Here is a 22,357-nt window from a genome sequence, read left to right as displayed (position 1 = left end):
AAAGGTCTCCTCTGCTACTTTCAGTTGTGGTGACGAGACAATAGAGGCAGGTGGTCTCCTCGCCCTCGCTTCTCGAAAGTCCTTCCTGTAGTTATTTTGATGGATTACCATGAAAAAGCACTTGCCATGCTCCAGTGAAGAAGGAATGCCTCAGCCTGCTGTGAATGTGTCATCACCTAGATCTGTTTGATAGCCACAGGAGACACTATCGATCTTAATGCAGATGTTGGCTCGTTCGCTCAGCTAAGTTGGCAGCAATAGCAGAAAGGAATGCACACCTACCATGCATCAGCAGCTTTCAAAGGCCAACATACTGATATCCAGGAGACTTCACACCAACAACTATGTGCCTGCACTCTGTGCGCCTGCAGAGAAAAGACAACACCTGAATCCAGCTTCACTTACAGACTGCGACTAAACAAAGGCACGTTCATAAGGTTTCACTGGAAGATTTGTTTTTAATGCAGTAGAGTTTATCATTCCAGCTGCAAGTTTGGGACATGGTCATATTAACCTCACAGTAATATAAATTAGTGTCCCCTGTTTACATCCAGGCTAATTATATCAATTTTTCAGTTTTAGTGAAACTGGAGGTGGGGATGATATATAGATCTGCAATAGGCAGATCTGCAAGCGCCTCCTCTGATTGGACTATCGGTAGGGGTGGGCGATATAAATGATATACGATAGAAACGATATAAATTTGGCCAACGATAGAGATACTATATCGCTCTACCGCGATAGCACATGTTGATGATGTCATCAAGCTGCACCTGTTTTGGTCGAAAGCATCGCAGCGGCTACAACCATTATCATCTGCAAATTATGGCGGGCGACAGTCACAGCAAAGAGATGAAGCACTTTTGAAACATGGGGAAAGCCAAAAACTGCGCTTCCTCCACTTCCGTAACATTGATTCATTAATGCTGAATTCTCTCGCAGCTGCTCTGTTCCCATGTTGTTGCAGTATATTAATAACTAACCTCGTATTGTGGATGAATGATCTCAGTTGTTCTCCTGACTGAAGTTTGCCCCGTGTACAGCATCCTGCTATGCGATTGCATTTGTCCCTGACCACCAGAATCACTCACGTTAACTTTTATCAAGTGGAAAAAAGTTGGCGTTCATCCTCCAGCTAATGTTATGCTAACATAGCTGTTAGCTAGCAATCACGTAGCACAACATTATAAACCAGGTAGTCCAACTTCAGTAACCTGCAAACGCCACTGCTGTTTAGTTTTCTGTCTTCATTTATGTTGGAAGTGGTAGCAGAGCTGTACGTTTGAATTAGTTTCAAAAATCTCTCAGAACATGGTATGAAATGTTTAGGTGGAAACTAGCGAGCTAACTTCCTGTTAACTTCTAACTCCGTTAAATTTAATAAATTCTGTTTTCATGGATGTAAAACTTAATTGTTACACCTGGTAAAGCAGCAACGCTGATGATTTTATTAAAGATGAAAGAATTTAGACCGTTTTTAACTCTCAATGTTCGTTTGACTTTGGGACCTGAAGCTGACGGAGTTTTGGACCCAGATTACTCCGCGAAGCTCCTCACTACGGCAGCCGTAATGCTCTGACGATCCATCAAGCAGTGCGGGTTACCAAAGTTGTACTAAAACATTTTTTAACAGATTTCTGCCCAAATCGGTTCGAGGTTAGTAAGCACAACCAGAATTCATACATAAGGGGCACTCTCGATTTTTGAGAAAATTAAAGGATTTTAAGTCTTTATAGTGTGGAAAATACGTTATACAGAAGAAAAGAATATATTGTGATATATATCGTTACAGCACATGCTTCAAATTATACCGCGATGTGGATTTTAGGCCATATCGCCCAGCCCTAACTATCGGTGACCTAAGGAGTGATGCTCTTGGTTTGGAGGCCACCTTGACTTCGGCCACAGTTTTCATCTTCAGCTCAGTAGATGCAGCTGCTGTTGCAGTTGGTCCATACTGCTCACAATTGCTTCCACTGTGCTGCAGCTTCTGGGTCTCCAGCTTCAATATTATAGCGCTGAGCTGCCAGGTGCTTCTTTGTCTATTACTTTAATGTTCTCATGCCTTAGTTTTAGTAGCCTCATTTCTCATCAAGACGTCCTGGTTCCCCAACACTGGACAAGGACTTTGTTACAGCAACGTGTGAGCTGGTGTGGCTTCAGTTACATGTTGTTCACTCATGTGTGGTAGTGAAAATTCAGATGTATGTATTGTAGCCAGCAGGGACGATATATAGAGCAGCAGCCCCCACCCCCGGACCACGGACCGGTACTGGTCCGTGAGTCGTTTGGTACCGGACTGCAACACCTTAAAGGCCGGTCTGCGACGGTCCGCTGGTCTATAAAATAAAATAATATGACGAAGACAAAAACTGTGGTATTTTGTAAATATAATAATAAACGTGAATTCACTGTGTAACTCTGTAACTTTATTCACAGCGTCCTCCTGAAATGCGCCAACAACATTGAGAGTATTATTCTCCTCTCTTCCCCTTAATGCTCTCTGGTCACTATGGTAACGTGTAAATATTCCTTTCAAAATAAGACACACAACTACAACACGGGAAAAAACCCAGGGAAACCGAGTTAGCGATAAAAACCCTGAAAACCATAAATTCCACACCCGAGCCTCAACTCTCACGGCCCGGTGCCAAACAGCTCACGGACTGGTTCTGGGGTGGGGACCGCGGATTTAGAGGATCGAATGAAGTGTTTAGTTATCTGCTAACACTGGCAAGCTGCACCTGTAAACTGTACAGGTGGGATAGTGGAGGTCTAGGATGTTACAGTCCCAAGCTCTAGCAGGCAGCAGTGTGCGTTCTCTCTTTTCCAGTAAAGAATGAATGGTTACCTTCAGACTGCCACTAAGAAAACCAACATATAATCCCTGAGCAGGAGCGATGAGTAACCATGTTTTACACAGGTGTTTGGATGTGAACCTGCAAGGAAACGAGGTTGTTGGTGCTAGTGCTGCTAACAGCAGCCACAGTGTGTAATTCACTTTGATTATTGAAGAGCATAGTTTTAGAAAACGCTCTTTAATATAAATAACTATCGTTTTCTTACTGTTAGCCTGGACAATAGGCCTGATTAGTTTTTCTTCCTTTTAAAGACTAAAAAACCCAAGAGCAGTTCCTAGTGATCGTAGCTTTTCCTCCCTTAGCTTGTGTTTAGTCTCTGTTCCCATGACTGCTCTCTTCTTTTCCTGTATCCCACGAGTCGCTGCGTTGCCTATGTTTCCTCAGTTGCCTGTGTTTCATAGTTTCAGTTTCCTGAGTCCAGTTTAGGTTCTAGTTCATGTACAAGGTTTTTGAGTCTTTTGTAGAGGTAATTTCTTATGGCGAGTGTATCCAGCGAATAAAGTTGTGCTTTGAGTTTAATCGTCCGTCATTTGGGTCTTTCCGCCTGCCTGCCACACAGCAAAACATGACACCTGGATGCTTTCTGTTTAATGAAGCTCTTTCTTTAACCTTTTTTGTGGTATTTTGTCTGCTTGAGCTTCCAAAATATTAAATAGTTGCACAAAATCATGGCTGTTACCTCTTTCATCTTAATCCTAATGTTATCATTTGGCTCTAAAACACAAAACCGTAGAACAGCAGGCCTTAATCTATCGGTACACTTTCACACACTGTCTGGTTTGTCTTCAAAGTTTTCAGTAAAGTTACACCCAGTATGAGAAAGAAGCTTGTAGAGGCCCTGATGGACTTCATTAACTTTATCTCTGCTTCTGTTCTGAGTGGCGTTGATGAGTTGAACAGAGAGTTATCCTCCCTGCATCTCTCCGCTGATAAGTTGAGTCGAGATCCCCTCTGAGAGTCATGGGAGTGGCTGTCAGAGTGCTTGACTAGGGACTCAGCCACGAGAAACCCAGAGAACATGAGAGGCGTTCTGAGTACTGCGAGCGTGGGGCCGGTGAGCAGCGCAGAATAACATCATGTTTATTTAATGCAGTAGATGCCTCATTACTGCCTGAATTTGTTGCTATTCGCTTATTTTCAATCTTTCCTCTCCCTCGGCGCTGCTAGCTGGGCTGGTTCAGGAGTTCAGTGACTCCCAGTTCGAACGAACACACACACACACACACACACACGCACGCACGCACACACACACGCACACGCACACACACACACACACACACACACACAGTCTTTCTTTAATGAGGCCCTTCATTGTTTCTCACGGTGACCCAGTCAACATGTATGATTCAGACTCAAAAGAAAAAGGTGTGAGCTTTTGCATGTGTGCGTTTCTTAGATGTGTTTTTCCTCTCGAGTCAGCAAACCTTCAGCATAATTAAACCGCTTGCTGCTTGTTGTCAGCAACTCTGTGATTTGGAGAAAGTTGCTTTGTCTGTGTTTAGAACAAACTGACTGTATTTTACTTGGATGCCTTTACTGCCTATTTCCAATGAATGTATCTCCAGATATACTGTTCACGTGTCTTTTCGGTGTCACTCTGGTGTCTGACTATGTGTAACTGTGTGTTTAAGGTTGGGCTATGTGGACCATGCTGAGGAGTTGGCCTCCAAGTTCCTCCAGTGCTTCCCAAAGAACCGGCTGTCAGCTCAGGCAGCACTGAACCATGAATACTTCAGCAACCTTCCTCCACGGCTCTGGGAGCTGCAGGACAGTACGTAACACATCATCATTGCCTGCAGTGTCGCAGCCATTTGCCACCATGTATTGAAATACAGTGCTGATAGAGACCGCTGAGATCCTGCCCACACCCAAGGAAAAGCCAGTTCAAGGCTCTCTGCTAACTTTGTGTCCTTTTCAATGCTGTCTGCTCACTAAAGAAATAAAAAGGTCTGTGCTCAGTTAAAACATCATCATGAATCAGTTCAAGTCATGACTGTCCATGATTGTCTTCTAACTTTATCCTTTGGAAAAAATCCAAAACAGGCTATGAAACAGATACAGAAACATGAGACGAGTCATTTAAATTTGAAGGGACACGCTTTTCTTTCTTTCACCTGACATAAGCAAGTGTCTGTCAGTCACGTGATATTAAATCAAAAAATCACTGCTATGTATCAAATTTAACACTCTAAAAACAACAGCTGGACAATGTTAGTCTTTGTTGTTCAGTTTTAACATAGCTGTATTCAAACCCCCCGAACAAGATGGCCGTGCAGAGATGGAAGTCTGGATGCAGCAGTGAGATTTAGCTTTTCCTCAGTATGTGTGTCCAAGCATTTTTCACTGAAAATCGATTATCCAAGTGTTTGTTTATTCAGCCAACACGTCTGACAGTGTGCGGCTTGTGTGAGCGTGTAGTGTGGAAAACTGAAAAAACTATGCTATGTTTGTACAGAAGCTCACTAACATGTAGCTTAGCTTTAGCATCAGCTCCTGAGAACTATGAGGCAAATCCATTGCAATGTTCTGAAAATAACAGGAAGTTAATTGTTGTAGTTTGAACCACTGAACTTAATCATTAACAGCGTGTTCTGCAGAACCTGCTCCAGCACACAGCTCTCGGTGACAATTAGCACATTTCAAAATGCTCTGCATTGAATTGCTGCATTTTGCATCAGACATCACATTTGTGCTTGGAGTCATAACTCAATTCTGAACACATGTTATACACACAATGCTTTACTTTTTTTATCTGACTGTGAAAATGAACTGCAAGGACGAAGACACTCCTTATAACCCCACAGCCCAGCTGCAGCTGTCTCAGCCATACGGTGCCGTCAGACAGCTTAATGATGCAGAGTTAGTTAAATGCAAGAATATAGTATATATTTGTACACATTAGAACCATATAGTGCAGTATTCTATTAGTGCGGAATAGAAAATATCAATGACTGTGCAATAGAACAGCACATAATAGTAGGAAGGCTCTCAGTAGTGAATAGTACAGGATGTGATGAAGAGGAAAATGTCTGGTGGGGAGTGTGGGCGGTTAGTGAAGCTTGTCCAAAAAGCTCAGCTGCAGTTTGCACAGAACTTCTCTTTGACAGTGTGAGCCCGGGGTGCACAAAACCATACGCATGCCAACAAACCACAAGTCTCCTGACCTGATACGCCACCTTTGGTTCTTGGTCGCTGAAAGCTGGAAACCCAGCTCTCATTACCAGTGTCGGGTCAATTTCATACGCCAGTTGAAAGTGTTAGGTCAGTGTTGGTCCATCACAGATGCACAGAAATGCAAGTGGACAGAAAACGTAAAACATGAACCACACAGTGGTCGGACGCAGAGAACTTCAAAGATTCAGCCGAATTCAAGTCAGGTGTGATGTTAATTTAATGGACTGCGAGCACTGAGGAGTCTGCTGTGCTGAATGCTCAATTAAGTCATTAATTTGCTTGTTAATTAATTACACACTGTAGAAATATTAACAGTTACACAGACGCGATGATGCAGCGGTTAGCACCGTGTGTGTGTGTGTGCGTGTGTGTGTGTGTGCGTGTGTGTGTGTGTGCGTGTGCCCATTTCCCCTCTTCTGATGTGGCTTTGCTTCCATGATTACTGCAGGTCAGGGTGATTCAGGTGCAGGTGTGTGTTTATTACCTGTCTGTCACCTCTGTGTGTCTCTTACTTGTTGCCAAGGCTCTCTCTTGGAAGCCTCTGAAAAGTGGAAAAGGATGTTTTTGCCTTGCCTCTCATCCCGTTTTTTGGCTTTCTTCAGCTCACGTAGATCGTAGTCGTCTCTCTCTATGCCATGAAATTTGCAGATTGTGAAGTTTAATAAACTCCTTGCTATCTAAAATATAACAGGACACTGGAGTAAACTCTCGAGCATCTCACACTTCTGATAATCAGCTGTCTGCTTGACGTTTATTCAGCTGTGTAAAAACTTTAATCTCAGCCAAACCGATTTACTCAGGAACAAATAAAATACTAAAAAAAATATAACATTACATATTACAAATAACATTTTTAAGTGATCTAAGTGACTCATATATCATGTTTAACCTGAGTAGCGAAAGACGGCGGTGGGTTTGAAAACGATTTGCCGGGAGTCCGGTGTTCTCACGGCTCTAGTGAGCCTTGCCCCCGGCTAGCTATCGAGCTGGTGGCTAACAGACGTCTCCGAGCACTTTTGAAAATATGTGGTGTCTTGAGCAGATATAGGCTCCGTCCACACGTACCCGGGTATTTTTGAAAACGCGGATTTTTCTACGCGTTTGCACCTTTCGTCCACACGTAAACGGCGTTTTCGGTCACTGAAAACGGAGATTTTTAAAAACTCCGGCCAGGGTGGATATTTTTGAAAATTCAGTTTTTGCATTTACGTGTGGACGAGAAAAACGCAGAAAACGCAGCGTCAAAGGTGTGCGCCGTTTTTGACGTCACACTGTGCGCCACGTTATTGTTTCGGTGAAATGGTGTGATGTTAATTTAATGGACTGCGAGCACTGAGGAGTCTGCTGTGCTGAATGCTCAATTAAGTCATTAATTTGCTTGTTAATTAATTACACACTGTAGAAATATTAACAGTTACACAGACGCGATGATGCAGCGGTTAGCACCGTGTGTGTGTGTGTGCGTGTGTGTGTGTGTGCGTGTGCCCATTTCCCCTCTTCTGATGTGGCTTTGCTTCCATGATTACTGCAGGTCAGGGTGATTCAGGTGCAGGTGTGTGTTTAATACCTGTCTGTCACCTCTGTGTGTCTCTTACTTGTTGCCAAGGCTCTCTCTTGGAAGCCTCTGAAAAGTGGAAAAGGATGTTTTTGCCTTGCCTCTCATCCCGTTTTTTGGCTTTCTTCAGCTCACGTAGATCGTAGTCGTCTCTCTCTATGCCTGAAAAGAAGGCAGCTGTGTGGATGCCGATGAGACAGTAGGCCCAGTTGGACCTCTGCTGTCCACTGCCATACGCTGAGTTTGATTTTGCCCAGAGAGAGCGTGTCTCTGTAAAGAAGCCCCAGCTTTCGACGCATCTTCATTTTGGAAGCTCGTGTATTTTGGGCGCAGCAGTCAGCGGCTTTAGGCAAAGCTTCACAGTTAGGCTACGTTTCAATTAATCCTACATAAATGCTTGAAAGTATGTCAGAGATGACTGCCTATCCATATTGTCTGACAAGCTACAGATACATGTGTAAATCCCTTACGCTGTAATTCATTAGTAGTGTGAAAAGCCTGCTCAGCAGACCTGAGTGTGCCACCACTGACGCGCTGCTTATTTTAATGACAGAACTGCATTTTTAATTCCCCCCGATTAGGATTTTTCAGTATTATTAATCCTGTTATCAGCACCCAGCAGGTTGTCGTGTCTGAAAAGAATCAGAAGGCAGCGGTCAGTGAGAGAGAGGAAAGAGATGCCTCGTTTTGATTTTTGTATGCTCGCTTTATCTCTCTCTTTTCGGCATGCAAGTGTGCCACAGGAGAAGCAGCGGCGCAAACTGAGGGAAGAATGGGAGTGAATTAAAAGAGTTTAGAAAATGAGGACAGGAGTGGATAAGCAGGAAAATGGTATCTCAGTATCGTGGGGGAAGGATGTGTCAAAATTATGCAAATGAAGAGTGAGTGTGAGATAAAGAAGTGGCTAATTACTCCAGCTGTGAGTATTTGGCTGCGACTGCAGCATAGTGATTGTGTTGTTTGGCAGAAACAGGAGCCAATGGGAACGGTCCGCCAGAAACATGCTGCACTGCCGTGTAGTTAAAATAAACCAAATGAAAGAGATCCTGACTTTTCTAATGACAAACACGCCAAAGGAAAGTCAAGGAAATGTCTCGTGTTCTCCCTGACGAACAATGTGTTTTCTATGGTCAACTGTGCGCTCTATTATCCTGTGTATTATGGATTTGTTCAGACAATACCCAGACAGATTACAGCGAACAATGAAAGAATTACTGAGACAATGGAGCTCCCGAGGTTGCTGTTAACTGTGCGGATTGCCTTGTGACATTTTTAATTTGATTTGAGTGAGAGTGTGTGGGTGTCTGGCAGTGCATGGAGAAAGTGCAAAGGCCTTTGGATAAGCAAAATACAAGTCCCCTCTCTCAGGGCTGGATGTGGAACAGACATTAAAGTACTGAGACACAGCAGTTGTCCTCCAGTTCCACTGCTCTCTTGGCAAAACTCTGCAACTATTTCAGAGTCAGAGATGAAGATGTGTTCTCCTCACAATGGACAGCGTCGATTCATTTTCCACCCCCAGAGGAATTTGGTTATAAATGCAGCTTTTTAATCTTATTGTTTTCCAGACAAGGAGCCAAAGGAGCTTCAAAGATAGAGGATCCCCACGCTGATTTACAAATTTTTAACCAAAAATGAAACATGCTAATGCTCTTCGACCAGTTTGAAAACCCTGACGCTGTTTGCTCTTCTTCTGTTTTCATCTCACATCCCCCCAAATTCCCTTGATGATTAATAATCATCTGCCTCGCTGTGCAGTTTAGGCTTCACAACTGCAAACAATGGTCACCGTTCCTTCTTCTGTTTGGACTGAATCCAGGGAAGGCATTCCTATTAAGTCCTTTGTATAGAAATGAGCTGTAATTCAGCTGAGGGCTCAACAGGGGTCAGTCCATCCATCCAATCTCTTCCACTTATCTAAAAGCCTGGAGTGGGTGGAGCCTATCCCAGCTCAGGGGTCAGTCAGTACAAGTAAATAAAGAGCTAAATGAACCCCCTACTTTTTGTAGCTTTCTTAAACACCGCATCGATAATGTGTCTGAAGCGAAAAAGGAAGACTTGGTCATTTCATGCTGATTGGTCAGTTAAGGTTTCGTGACATATTTCGGTGGCACTCCATTTCCAAGCGGTATCTGTTGTCTTCATCCACACAAGAAACTGCCTAGGAGACTTAAGGGAAGACTCGATCGTCACAGTGTAACACAACGTTTTTCAATTTCAGTGATACCAGTCTGTCCAGTCAGGATGTAAACACAGGCCAGTGGGAATCCATTTCACCTGCTTTGAAAGTGGACAACAATCAAAAAGAGGATGTTTTTGAGGTGGTGACCACTAGGGCTGCCACAAACGATTGTTTTGATAGTCGACTAGTCAGATCATCATCCATTGGACGTAAAACGTTCAGCTTCTTGCACCAGCAGCATCTGCTCTTATTTAACTATCATTATCTTACAGCTTTAAGTGTTTAAGTTAAGTGCTAACTAAAAATAAAGACAAGATGATAGTTTGTTAAATTTTAATGAAATTTGCAGATTGTGAAGTTTAATAAACTCCTTGCTATCTAAAATATAACAGGACACTGGAGTAAATTCTCGAGCATCTCACACTTCTGATAATCAGCTGTCTGCTTGACGTTTATTCAGCTGTGTGAAAACTTTAATCTCAGCCAAACCGATTTACTCAGGAACAAATAAAATACTAAAAAAAATATAACATTACATATTACAAATAACATTTTTAAGTGATCTAAGTGACTCATATATCATGTTTAACCTGAGTAGCGAAAGACGGCGGTGGGTTTGAAAACGATTTGCCGGGAGTCCGGTGTTCTCACGGCTCTAGTGAGCCTTGCCCCCGGCTAGCTATCGAGCTGGTGGCTAACAGACGTCTCCGAGCACTTTTGAAAATATGTGGTGTCTTGAGCAGATATAGGCTCCGTCCACACGTACCCGGGTATTTTTGAAAACGCGGATTTTTCTACGCGTTTGCACCTTTCGTCCACACGTAAACGGCGTTTTCGGTCACTGAAAACGGAGATTTTTAAAAACTCCGGCCAGGGTGGATATTTTTGAAAATTCAGTTTTTGCATTTACGTGTGGACGAGAAAAACGCAGAAAACGCAGCGTCAAAGGTGTGCGCCGTTTTTGACGTCACACTGTGCGCCACGTTATTGTTTCGGTGAAATGAATTCCTACAATACTGTTACTGTTAATTCTACTCTCTGCAGTGTTTAAATGCTTACATATACACACAGTTACTGTCCGTCCACACATACGACTCGGTTCTGCTTCTATGCCCCATCCTTGTTTACTATTTCCCACCGAGGCTGGTCAACATTTCTACACGGTTAGGAATATATCGCCACCTGTTGCTTTGGCATGTTCATAGCAGCGTTTTCCTTCATTTCTGCGTTTACGTGTGGACGGGATTATTTTTTAAAACGAAAACAGAAAATCTCAGTTTTCAAAAATACCCGCGTACGTGTGGACGTAGTCATAAACAGCAGCAGATATTTGAGGTTTACACAGCTACATTCTCACCTGATAATATGTTAAACGTTTATTTTGTGACCCAGAAAGAATAATAAGAGTAATATTAAAACTAACTAGCTGCCGCCATTGTTGGAAACTGAGCTGGGCTGCGCTATGAATTCTGGGACACAGCTTCTTCTTCTTCGGGGTTTAACGGCAGCTGGCATCCTTGTACATGCAGTGCTGCCATCTTCTGTGTCAGTCCGTTATTACACTCTTAAATCCTGCTACTTATTCCTGCGGCTTTTGTGATCTTACAAAGCTTCAAACGGCGCGTCGACTATTAAATCAGTCATCGACGATTTTGATAGTCGACGTAATCGTGACTAGTCGACTAATCGTGGCAGCCCTAGTGACCACAGACCGTTGCTCTCTCCAGCTTTGCATTCCGTTCATGTCCTGTTACTGTTGATAGCAGGAGGTCGTACTTGCACCTAATTCAGGTTGCACAGGTCGTCCAGTTGTTCCAGGACTGCACATCCATCCATGACACCTCAAGTGGGTGTGCTGCGTCTAACACGCTAGTCCCAAGAGTGTGGCGGAGACACCAGGAGACAGACCTGCAGAGTGCCATAGAAGGCCAGCATCCTATGACCTGCTAAAGCCCCACAAAATAAGCCCCACAGGCTACTCATGTGCACTGTCAGAAACAGACTCCATGAGGGTGGCAGGTTCAATTCAATTTTATTTATATGGTGCTAAATCACAACAACAGTCGCCTCAAGCCGCTTTACATTGTACAGTAGATCCTACAATAATAGATACAGAGAAAAACCCAACAATCATATGAGCCCCTATGAGCAAGCACTTGGGCGACAGTGGGAAGGAAAAACTCCCTTTTAACAGGAAGAAACCTCCGGCAGAACCAGGCTCAGGGAGGGGCGGGGCCATCTGCTACGACCGGTTGGGGTGAGAGAAGGAAGACAGGATAAAGACATGCTGTGGAAGAGAGACAGAGATTAATAACAGATATGATTCAATGCAGAGAGGTCCCAGATCTGGGACTTGTGCCCCTTCTGTTCACAGATGAGAGCAAGTTTACACTGAGCATACGTGACAGAATGAAGGAGTCTGGCGAAAAAGATTATGCTACCTGTGACCTCAACCAGAATGAGTGGTTTGGCAGTGGGTGACTGGTCTGAGAATACAAGTACTTGAAGAAGTTCTTAGACTAGCAGGACCCTGACTGCTGTTGGGCACCAGGATCCAGACCCATTGTCAGACCTTAAGCAGGCGCAGTGGACCCTGGGTTCTTCCGGGTGTAGGACAGTTTTTGCAATTATTGTTGAGCTATGTTGAGCTAACCTTAAAGACCAGTGAGGACGTGTGTTTTAAAAGGCATTAGCTCTGTTAGCGAGGTTGCGAGTCTCTGCAAGTTGAAACTCATAGTGTATAGAAATGAACTCAAACTAACCAGTGGCATTAATTGTGGAACATATTTCTGTCATTTGCTGAACTGATTGTGTTATCACTGGAATGGTCATTTTAAAACTGAAATGAGCTTTGCCACACGAAGCAATTTAAAGATCCAGTTCCTCCCGACACAAATATTAAAGCAGGGAAAACTGTTGCTGCAAATAAATATTCTAATATTCACTTTTTAATAAGCATCTCTATCTTCAACAACTCACTTGGAAATGTTCTTGCTGTCAGCCTACATACTTCTAATCCGCTCGCGTCCTCTTCCCCCTGCAGTGTCTTCTATCTTCACCGTACCAAATGTCAAGCTGCAGACAGAGAGCGGGGACAGCATACAGGTGTGTGCACGAAGGAACAGTCATGGAAAGGCATCCTCTGGCAGCAAACACTGACCTGAGGCAGCATCCTGCACACGACTGCCTGACAGGTACGCGCTCATTAGCAAACAGTATGCTGCAGCAGAAGCAGCATGAAGTAACACACTCTCAAAAGAATAACATGGAACATGCAGACAGAAGGTGAAACTTTAATGATATGGATATTTTCATGCGCTATATTGCTTGTGTAGTATGTGAAGTAGTACTTGTTTGTGTCGCATGTGAATTTGAGTAGTGTGTTCTCAAATCAAACACGGCCACTTGTTCTCTGACCACAACTGACGTTTGCAACACTTTACTGGGATTGTCGTGCTAGCTACGGCATTTTTTTGAATATCTGTGACTTGCTGTTCCTCTGAACACACATAATATTTAATCACGCTACACAGGTCAACACTCATAAACACAAAATCTGTAGTCTTACCTGAAATGCTTGAATGCGCTGTTAGCTAAGTAGCTTGGGTAAGGCATGCACAGCATCCCACAGGCCGCCGCTGCTTTGGGGATATGCTATGAAGTTAATATTTTCTAACAAGACATGTGGAACAAGTGCTTATGGTCGTGTTTTATCAGAGTTACATGTCTTTATATGATCAAATATGGTTTCAGTTTATTCTTTTGTGCATACAGTGTGGCCTTATAGAGGATAACTAGCTAAACAGTAGTAAACCATTTCTAAAACCTGGATGTTTACTCTCAGTTCATGCTTTGTTAATATATTCTGCATATTTATCTGTCCATATATATACATATGTATGTATCTTCGTTGTATATGTGACACATGCAAGGGCCTAATGTTGTTGGATCATTTCTTATAATTGATTTTACCAAGAGCTGATGTTGCAGTGGGATTTATTTTTCACTCATGCTCCTATTAGTGAGTCGAATCATATTTGTACATCTTTGGTTTTTTTATAAGACTAATCAGCCGATCTTCTCATAAATACAAGAAGAAAATCAAACAGTGATGTAATGGAAAAAGTTTATCTATTAGAACACAAAAATGTCAAACAACATGAAAGTCATTAGCTATTCCCTCGCACAGTTCTCTGTCTGACACTGATCTGCATCCTGCCGACCACCACGGCCTTTCTTTTAACACCGAAGCCATGAGATCTGTGCCGCCTGCACTAAAGCAGAGAATCCAGTAATAGATGGAGGAATGGCTTTGAGTGGGCGAAGAGGGTGTCCCATTCTTTAGAGACGGGGGTTCTCTTTCAGGGCTCAGATAAAGCGCCGCTATTTGCATGTAATAAGAGGCGCAGAGGCCAGGCATGGGGATAATAGTTGGCCTAATGATGGAGCAACACAGGGCCACAACAGTGCACTGTGGGCCAGATTAGATCTGTAATTGCTGACAGGTGCATATATGTAGCAGACGCAGCAGCTCCTCAACTAGTCGTCACCAACTTTCTCCAGTGTTTCATTTCTTGACGTTTCATCGAAAAAGGTTTGATACAAAGTAGATGTATTTACTATTCTAGGGATTTTGTGTGTGTGTGCCCTGATCTGGGGCTAATGGCTTTCTCTCTCTCGCTGTGTGTGTGCATGCGCGTGCACATGTGGAGGGTGGAAGTCACCCCACCGAGAGCGCTGTGTCCTCTCAGCTGCTGCATTTACATTGAAATCAGGCTCTTTGTCCAAGCAGGCCTAAAGCCTGGCAGGCTGGGAGAGCTGCACTGATAGCAGCCTAATCCCTGTGCACACATTCCCATTAATACGCTGACAAATTACACCAACACATGCACACGGCTTTTTATGCTTCCCCTCAAATGTAACTCATGCACCAGTATAACGCTACAATATAGCACTAAACAGCTGCACACTATAGAATATGATAGTGTTTACTGTCATTCTTTTTAATGGTGATTGTGAGTATCACTGTGCTGCTCTGGGCTTTCCAAACTGCTGTTTGTGAGATCAAAGTGCAGGATGTCAGTACTTTGAAGTTTAGTGATTGTAAATGAATGACAGTGGTTCTGGTTAAAAAACATTTTTTAAAATTCTTACATTTGGGGGACTCACAAAGCATATAACAAAAGGATTAATTGAATAAAAAATCCATTCCAGGTTCCATGGCACACGGACGCGCCGGCTTTGCAAAACTGTTTGCAGATAGATAACGACGCTCCGTTAAAGAGCGCTAAAGGTAGATTAGGACACTTTGCGTTTTGGCTGTTTGTTCTTGGCTAGGCTAGCATACTAAAAGCCAAAGGCTGGGTGTCGGCACCCAAAACTGTTTGGATACGGGTGTGAATAAAAGTAAAATTTATCCAGCGAATTTAAATGTGATATGAAGTGGAGCCTTACAAGCATGACTTTCTTTACAATTACACCTACTGTGTATCTGAGAGATAAGGTTGGCTACAATTAAATGGATTTTACATAATGGTTTCAGTTTTGCTTAATGTTGCACTTATACCACACACAGCATACTGAGATGTACTCAAAGAATGAGCGTAAATTCTTGAATGTAATATGCACGTGAATATGTACGGACCTGCTCCTAAAGCCTTTCTGCTAAAATCAGAGGTAAAAGAGGTGAGGAGAAGGGAGACAGGGGAAGGGCAGCGCGATCGCGCGAATAAAGGCTAGATGGAAGCAGTGGCTTGCGGGAGCAAGGCTGGATTTCTTTTTGTTGAGGCAGCGTTGTATTATTTATAGGAGGTGGTGGAGGCAGGCCGCTTCAGACGGAGCAGAGCAAAGAAGGCGAGCAGCCCCCTTTCTCTTTTGTGGGTCTATTCCCAGTGGGCAGGCTTTGTGCTGGATGGCTGCCTTTGAGGAAACCCATGCAGCTATTGAGCTGAGAGTGAAGGCCGGACCCGACTCGCCCGCACTGAGACACAGCAGCGCTACAGCTCTACAATGTCTGTCACTGCTATGGCCGGGGAGCAAAAGAAAAGGATGGAGACAGAGTGACAGAGGATGGGGGAATAGTGGGAGTGTTTGATTTTGGCAGGGAGGGAAGAAAGAAATGGTGTTTTTGTGGGAAAGGAGAAAAGCTGAAAGTGATAGAAGGGCAGAAAAATGGAGGCGGGGTGGAGAAGAGAAGAAATAAGGGAAAGGTCTCCTTTACAGTACTGCAATACATTCATCTATGTTTATTCATGATTCTGCATTATTCACGAGATTAGCTGATGCAACTTGGAGCCGAGCGTAGGCAACGGCTCCCCCCATCAATCCGCTCGGTGACCACACAGTTCAACTCCGAGTCCCAACAAGTGGGAGACAGCTGCCCTGTCTCTGAGCTTCAACACACTTCACTTTAGGCGAGGGTATGTGAAGAATTGGATGCAGCATGCGCACAGTCAGAATACATAACAAAGCATGAAACATTGATTCAATCAGGGAGCGAAAAGCAACATGAAAGAGGTCAATTCAACGGCTCGGTGCCTCAGTCCAAACAAGAACTTAGTTGGTCTTATTGTGAAGACAAATCAGCCGAGGTTTGTAGCGTCGTTCCAGTTTCACATTAAGATAGAATGATTTAATCGAATTTAAAGCTGATTCATTTCATTACTCAACAATTATCTCGACAACTGCACGTAATGCGAAATAGGTGGATCATACTTGGAGACCCACAGCGTCTTTCAGCTCATTGTTTTGGTTTTACAGCTGAGCAGCAGCACCTTACTGTTCAAACTGAGAAAAAATTAAAATAGAGTTTAACCGCTGCATTTTCCAACTGGTGGAGACCAAAAAAGTGCTACAAGAGGTTGAATGTGGAGCTTTTAGTTAAAGCTAAACAAACGTTTAGCTTGTGGCTTTTTATCAAGGTACAATAATACTATAATAGTTCTTTAAAAGGCCGTATTGGCATCATCGTTGTCCCAAAAAATTGTAAATGGTTTTATATTTTTTCTGTTTTTCCAAATCGGAAGCTACATCCGAGTTCATAGCAGAAGCTGAGGTTACCTTGCATCTGATCTGCTTCTCAAATGATTTCAAATGGCTAACTGACTTGTCAGCATCAGTAGTTTTAAATTAAAAAATTTTAACACATTTAATGCATCTGGAGTTCAGAATCACTCAAAATCCCTGAAATGTTTCTGCAACGCATTTCGGGCAGTTTATCCAAGTAGAGTTACCTTCGCACATGTGCCAATGGGGAGCTGATCTGGTATCGAGCAGCTGAACCAATCAGCTCAGTGTGGAAGATGATAAACGCACATTTGAGTATTAAAAAAATAACAAGACAGAACAGTCGACCAACATAAAGTATTTTGCACATTGTGCAAGAAGGAATTTTCTTTTCACCGAAGCACTTCCAGCTTAAAATATCAAATTATTATCACATATTATATATTAGTGTATACTTACCTATTAGTATATAGGTTTTTTAAAAAGTTGTATTTCACAGGAGAGAAGCTGTGCTAAAAGATTGAAGAAAACTATTCAAATTCTCTCTGAATTTAAGCATTGAACATTCTTTGTGTTTATTCTCCATTTGCTTCATTATATTCCATGAATGTCAGTTACAAGCTTAAATATAACGTTGAAAAAATCTAATTGCAACCAGGCTATCGATCAAGTAATTGTGATTAATTACAGAAAATTGTGAGATTAATTAATTAATTTTTTTAACCTATTGACAGCACTAAAAATACCACTTATTTAGTTTTTTCACAGTACAGTTGATTATGCTGCGCTGTAGACACTCGCACAGACGTCTGAGTAGTCAGTCTTGTTATGCCTTTTAGAAGTCAGCTGTGTGGTTGGTGCAATATCAATTCTCATCTGGGTGGTGACAACAACTGGTAGGTGTACAGAGGTTGGCATCGCCCTCACACTCTGATGATATTTACCTCAGATCAGAGCGGAATCCCAGACACGGAAGTCATAAGTCATAAAGAAATGTTTCCACCTCTGTGTCGGTGTTTAGTCATCGTCACAGGGAGACCTCCGAAATGAAGACAAGCGGACCAAAAGAAACAAAAGTTCTTGCATTTAGTTCCTACTACCTGTATCTCAGATATGCAGTGTCTGTGGGAGGTTCAGTGGAAAACTGCAGAAAACCAGAAGTCGTGGCTACTAGACAATCAATGTCATTACAGCTCAGTGCTGAACTAAAGGAATAACCAGTATAACCACATGTAAGGGTTCATTCATATCGCTGAGATGTGCTGGACAATTGAAGTCGTGTTGATGAGTGCTGTTCTCTGCTCTTCTGCCGGTCACCTGGCCAGACTTCACACAACGCAGCAGTCTTTGTACGCTGCGTCTGTGCGGTGAGCCATCACAGGTCGGCGACAGGACACTCTGGCCCTGGAGCATCACTGTGTCACTTTGAAGATAACAGCTGCAGGCAAAGCCGGACTTTAGTGTCCAAAATGTAGAGGTGCCAGCTATTTATCTCACTGCATACACACACACGCTCGCTCTAGCCTAAGGTATCATCTCCGAGACCGTGCCGCGTGCCTTTTTTGGGGAAGAGGATAAAAATGCAGGAAACCTTCATAGATGTACAGACATTTCACTTGAAAGTAAAAGCACTATTTGTCCCCTGGTGTGATCCTACCATGATGTCTGTCTACTAAAGCCATCACTGTCCAAAACGTACAAAGTCAACAGGACAGAAAGAGAATATTTTTGGCTCTGTAGCAGGAAGAAATAGATTTGTGCTGTCCACAAAACGACCTGTCAGAAAGTTTTTCTAGGTAGAGGACAAAGTGATTTAAAGTGTATTCCTGCTGTGAGCCTGAGGGGGGGAAATAGGAGGTGCGGGGAGGAAGGATAACCAGAGGCATAGCCTTGAGAAATGGAGAGCCTTCAGTCAAATCAGCCTAGTTTTAGTCTCCCACTGCTTCTTATAACCATACAGGTTCAATGCCTGCCAGTAATGTGGGCTTTCATTTCATCCTCTCCTCGTGGAAAAAGCATTGTGGAGGCTCTGCAGCTCTGCACTACTTGTTCCAATGTGTTTGCACTCACTTCCCCGTGCTGTTGATTTCATATAATACCATCTCCCCTCTGCTTTTATGACCTGTTAACATGTCCTTAAACCCAAGGCTCTTCAGTCTCTCAGGATTGATCATAACTGCGTGCAGTTAAATCAAAGTGTGGCGCTCCTGTGTTTTCTTCATGTTGCCATCTTACCACTGTGCGGCTGGAGGTAAAAACAATGGTGTGTGTACATGTAAATATCACTTCAAACATTTCAACCAAAGATGGTTTTGATGACACCGTGAGAAATTGAGGCTACTGAATATTTATGTAGCACTTTTTTCTGTTTTGCCCTTGGTAGATGGTTTCTGAGGATCCGTCTCATAGCCAGGGGTATGTACAGAGGGGGGTACGCATCTGTATTCAGGTGACGCCTCGTGTAGACTGCACATGAAAATCAGATCCACTGTTTTCTTCACCAGTTCTCCTTGTTCTCTGTGCCCCAGCAGTATGACTGTAGTCAACCTAACCCTAACGATAAGTTCAAAAAGTTGGTTTTGGTGGGTTTGTTGTTGATCAGTAAGGCATACATGTAATCAGCCTGTCTGATGAGTTTTTTCTGTTTTTTAATAGAAACAGAAAAAGGTTTAAATATCCTTTCTCCCTTTTTGTGCAATTCATGTGCAAGACAGATGTGCAGAGGCTATGGTTGTTGGGCACTGTTATCCTTTTATAATAGACTAGAGCATATGTTCAGTCTGTTGTTATGCTCTTCCACAGCATGTCTTCATCCTGTCTTCCTTCTCTCACCCCAACCAGTCGCAGCAGATGGCCCCGCCCCTCCCTGAGCCTGGTTCTGTGCGAGGTTTCTTCCTGTTAAAAGGGAGTTTTTCCTTCCCACTGTTGCCAAAGTGCTTGCTGATAGGGGGTCATATGATTGTTGGGTTTTTCTCTGTATGTATTATTGTAGGGTCTACTGTGCAATATAAAGCACCTTGAGGCGACTGTTGTTGTGATTTAGCGCTGTGTAAATAAAGTTGAATTGAATTGTTATGTTATAGTGTCCATTGAGTTACCCAGACTAGCTATAAAACTTGGGCTTCATATTTTGAAGCTTCAACATCAACATTTTGGCTGAGTTGATTTATTCATTTTTTTATTTATTGGGTGAGTGTTGACAGAAAATGAAGGGGTGTAGAGAAGGATAGAGTAGGATCATGTTAACAACTGACCAAAATTTGGCTTCCGTCCACGTTATGGTTCTTAGAAGTGTTGTGCGATATGGAGCTCTTCAAAACCATGTCTCTTACTGCCGTTGTTTGCACTGACAACATATAGGCATGAGTGGAATGAAATATGAGGGATTTTAAATATCACGTTACTTCTGACGTCTTCTTCGATGTCAGATGAGGTCAAACTTTCATAAAATGTCTCTTATCTTTATGCTTGATATCCTCCTGCCTTTTTATTGGCAACATTTTAGAAATGACACTGGGATGCAGGGACTTTAAATGTCACATTGTCGTTTGCATCCAAATATCATGTCACTTGACTTCATTTCAAGAATTGTAAAGAGAAAGAGAAAGAGCTGGCTATTTAGGTAGAGAGAGAAAAACGGTGCCATCACATGCCACCATTATCGCAGAAATGTATCATGATGATATCAATCATTAGCCAATAGGGACATAATACTAATACCGTACACTGTACATATATATTTTGCATCGATTTTTGCACCTATTACGTCTCTGTAAACAAACATTACTAAATGAATTTAATAATGTGTATTAATGTATGTTCTGCTGGTGTAATTACACTCTTTGATCATATCCAATCGCTTTTTAGATTCAAAAACTGCATTTTAGCACATATTCACCTTTCTTTTTTCAACAACAAATGAGAACCTGATATGTCAAAATAATAGGACAGAAGTTTAATGAATGTTTTGCAGAGGCACCAAAGAAGTACCCTTTTCATTTCAGCAAAAAAAGGTGCATCTTTCCATGTCTCAGTTTTTTTCCCCGTCTCCTCCTCTTCCCCCGACCATATGGCTTCTCCTAATGAGCGTTGCACATGTACCTCCTTCCTTTTTTGCCTCTCCAAAAAGAAAAGAAAAAGCAATTCCTTCTTATGTGGTGAAGCCAACAGCTCTTCTACAGCAGCAGATCTGGAGCTGCTCGTCTCAGCTGAGCGAATTAGAGTCAAATAAAGCATGCTAATGAATTTAACTTTGTCAGTCTGCCATTTGAAACACCGTGGAATAATGAGCTGAGCTCAGACTCATACAAACAGGAACTACACAAATTTTTATGCGCATACTTTTTGTAAGTTGCCTCTGTCTTTTCATCACAACCTTTGATTACAGTGGCACACTTTCTGAGTGGAAATAATCAGTTTTTGTCATCAGAATTTAGTCAGTTCGTTTATTTGGAATGACTCCGGTTTGTAGAGTTTATGACTGTTGGCTTCAGTTCAGTTGGGTTGGGTGCATGGCATTCACTACAAACCTAAAGTGGAACTTCAAGCTAGTGAGGGTCTGTAAATATTGCACTCATCAAAGAATAACACCAAAAACATACTAAAATTTAATTTAGGGAGTGTAACAGAGTTACAGCCCTTTCCCCGGCCAGAACCAGCTCTGGTCCAGTTTCAATACAAAAACATACCTCATCTCCAGGTTCATAACAGGACCATCTTTATACTCTCTTTGCATTAAACCCAGACGTGATCTGACACTAAACATGGTCTGGCATCTTCAAACAGGCAATCTGGTCTGGTTTTGCTATTTGGGTATTATCATATCCATTTGAAATAAAGTGTAATATTTATAAAGGAGGTTACTGGGGTTAATGACAGCTATTTGAAGCACTCAACCGTCAACCATCAAGTCCCGAGTTTGAATCGAGACTTATGCCTATAGTCTGATTTAGGCCTCAGAAGCTTTCTGGTTAAGTTTAGAAAAGATGCTGGTTGTCATGGTGTCACCTTTTGTTTAGTAACTGGCTAATTTCTTGGTGGTTTGCAACTTGACAGGCCTAAAGATACACTGCTTCATCATTATTTTTGGATACTAATGATACTAGTCATAATTTACAAGAAGAAGTCACCTCCTGCAGCCGTCATAGAGATTGCAGGTATAAAGCAGTTTAGCACTGACTTCACTTTTCAGAACAGGGAGCTACTTTCAGCTTGCTTAATAAAAGTTTGTGGTTAAACGTAAATCCACAAGTTATGTATCAAGTTGCCAGATATTTTCTTTCCAGTTTCATATTTCACTACAAGATTTTACAAGTATACAGATACTGTAATCAAGAATTGCTTTAAAACTAAATTTGCCTCTGTTTGCCCGCTATTGAATTTATAATTCACTCGATGTCTTGACGAAATGCTTGAAGTAACAAACCTCAGCGACCCAAAACATGTTGTGTTTTTAGCTTTGCGCTGGTGCCATACCTTGGAGCACTCATCAGGTGTTTTTGTACATTGTACGAAAAGAATTTATTGCACATGACAGTTAACAATTTGAAATGGGAAATATAGCCTTAATTTACTTCTGGA

At 42.5% G+C, this 22,357-nt stretch overlaps 1 protein-coding gene across 5 annotated transcripts in view; it reads left to right on the top strand.

The window, feature by feature from the left end:
- Nucleotides 1–22,357, top strand: part of cdk14 (cyclin dependent kinase 14) — a 233,986-nt gene that overhangs the window by 165,632 nt on the left and 45,997 nt on the right. For all 5 annotated transcript variants that reach the window (XM_026184457.2, XM_026184458.2, XM_026184459.2 and 2 more), the window contains 2 exons: nucleotides 4,493–4,632; nucleotides 12,816–12,966. In XM_026184457.2, coding sequence (XP_026040242.1) covers nucleotides 4,493–4,632; nucleotides 12,816–12,931 — 256 coding nt within the window. In that variant the 3' untranslated portion in view covers nucleotides 12,932–12,966. The remainder of the gene's footprint in view (nucleotides 1–4,492; nucleotides 4,633–12,815; nucleotides 12,967–22,357) is intronic.

The sequence above is a fragment of the Astatotilapia calliptera genome, chromosome 11 (genome assembly GCF_964374335.1).
Source record: "Astatotilapia calliptera chromosome 11, fAstCal68.1, whole genome shotgun sequence".
In the NCBI taxonomy this organism is placed as follows: domain Eukaryota; kingdom Metazoa; phylum Chordata; class Actinopteri; order Cichliformes; family Cichlidae; genus Astatotilapia; species Astatotilapia calliptera.
The sequence above is the reverse complement of the archived record's forward strand: the minus strand, read 5'-3'. Positions and strand labels throughout refer to the sequence as shown.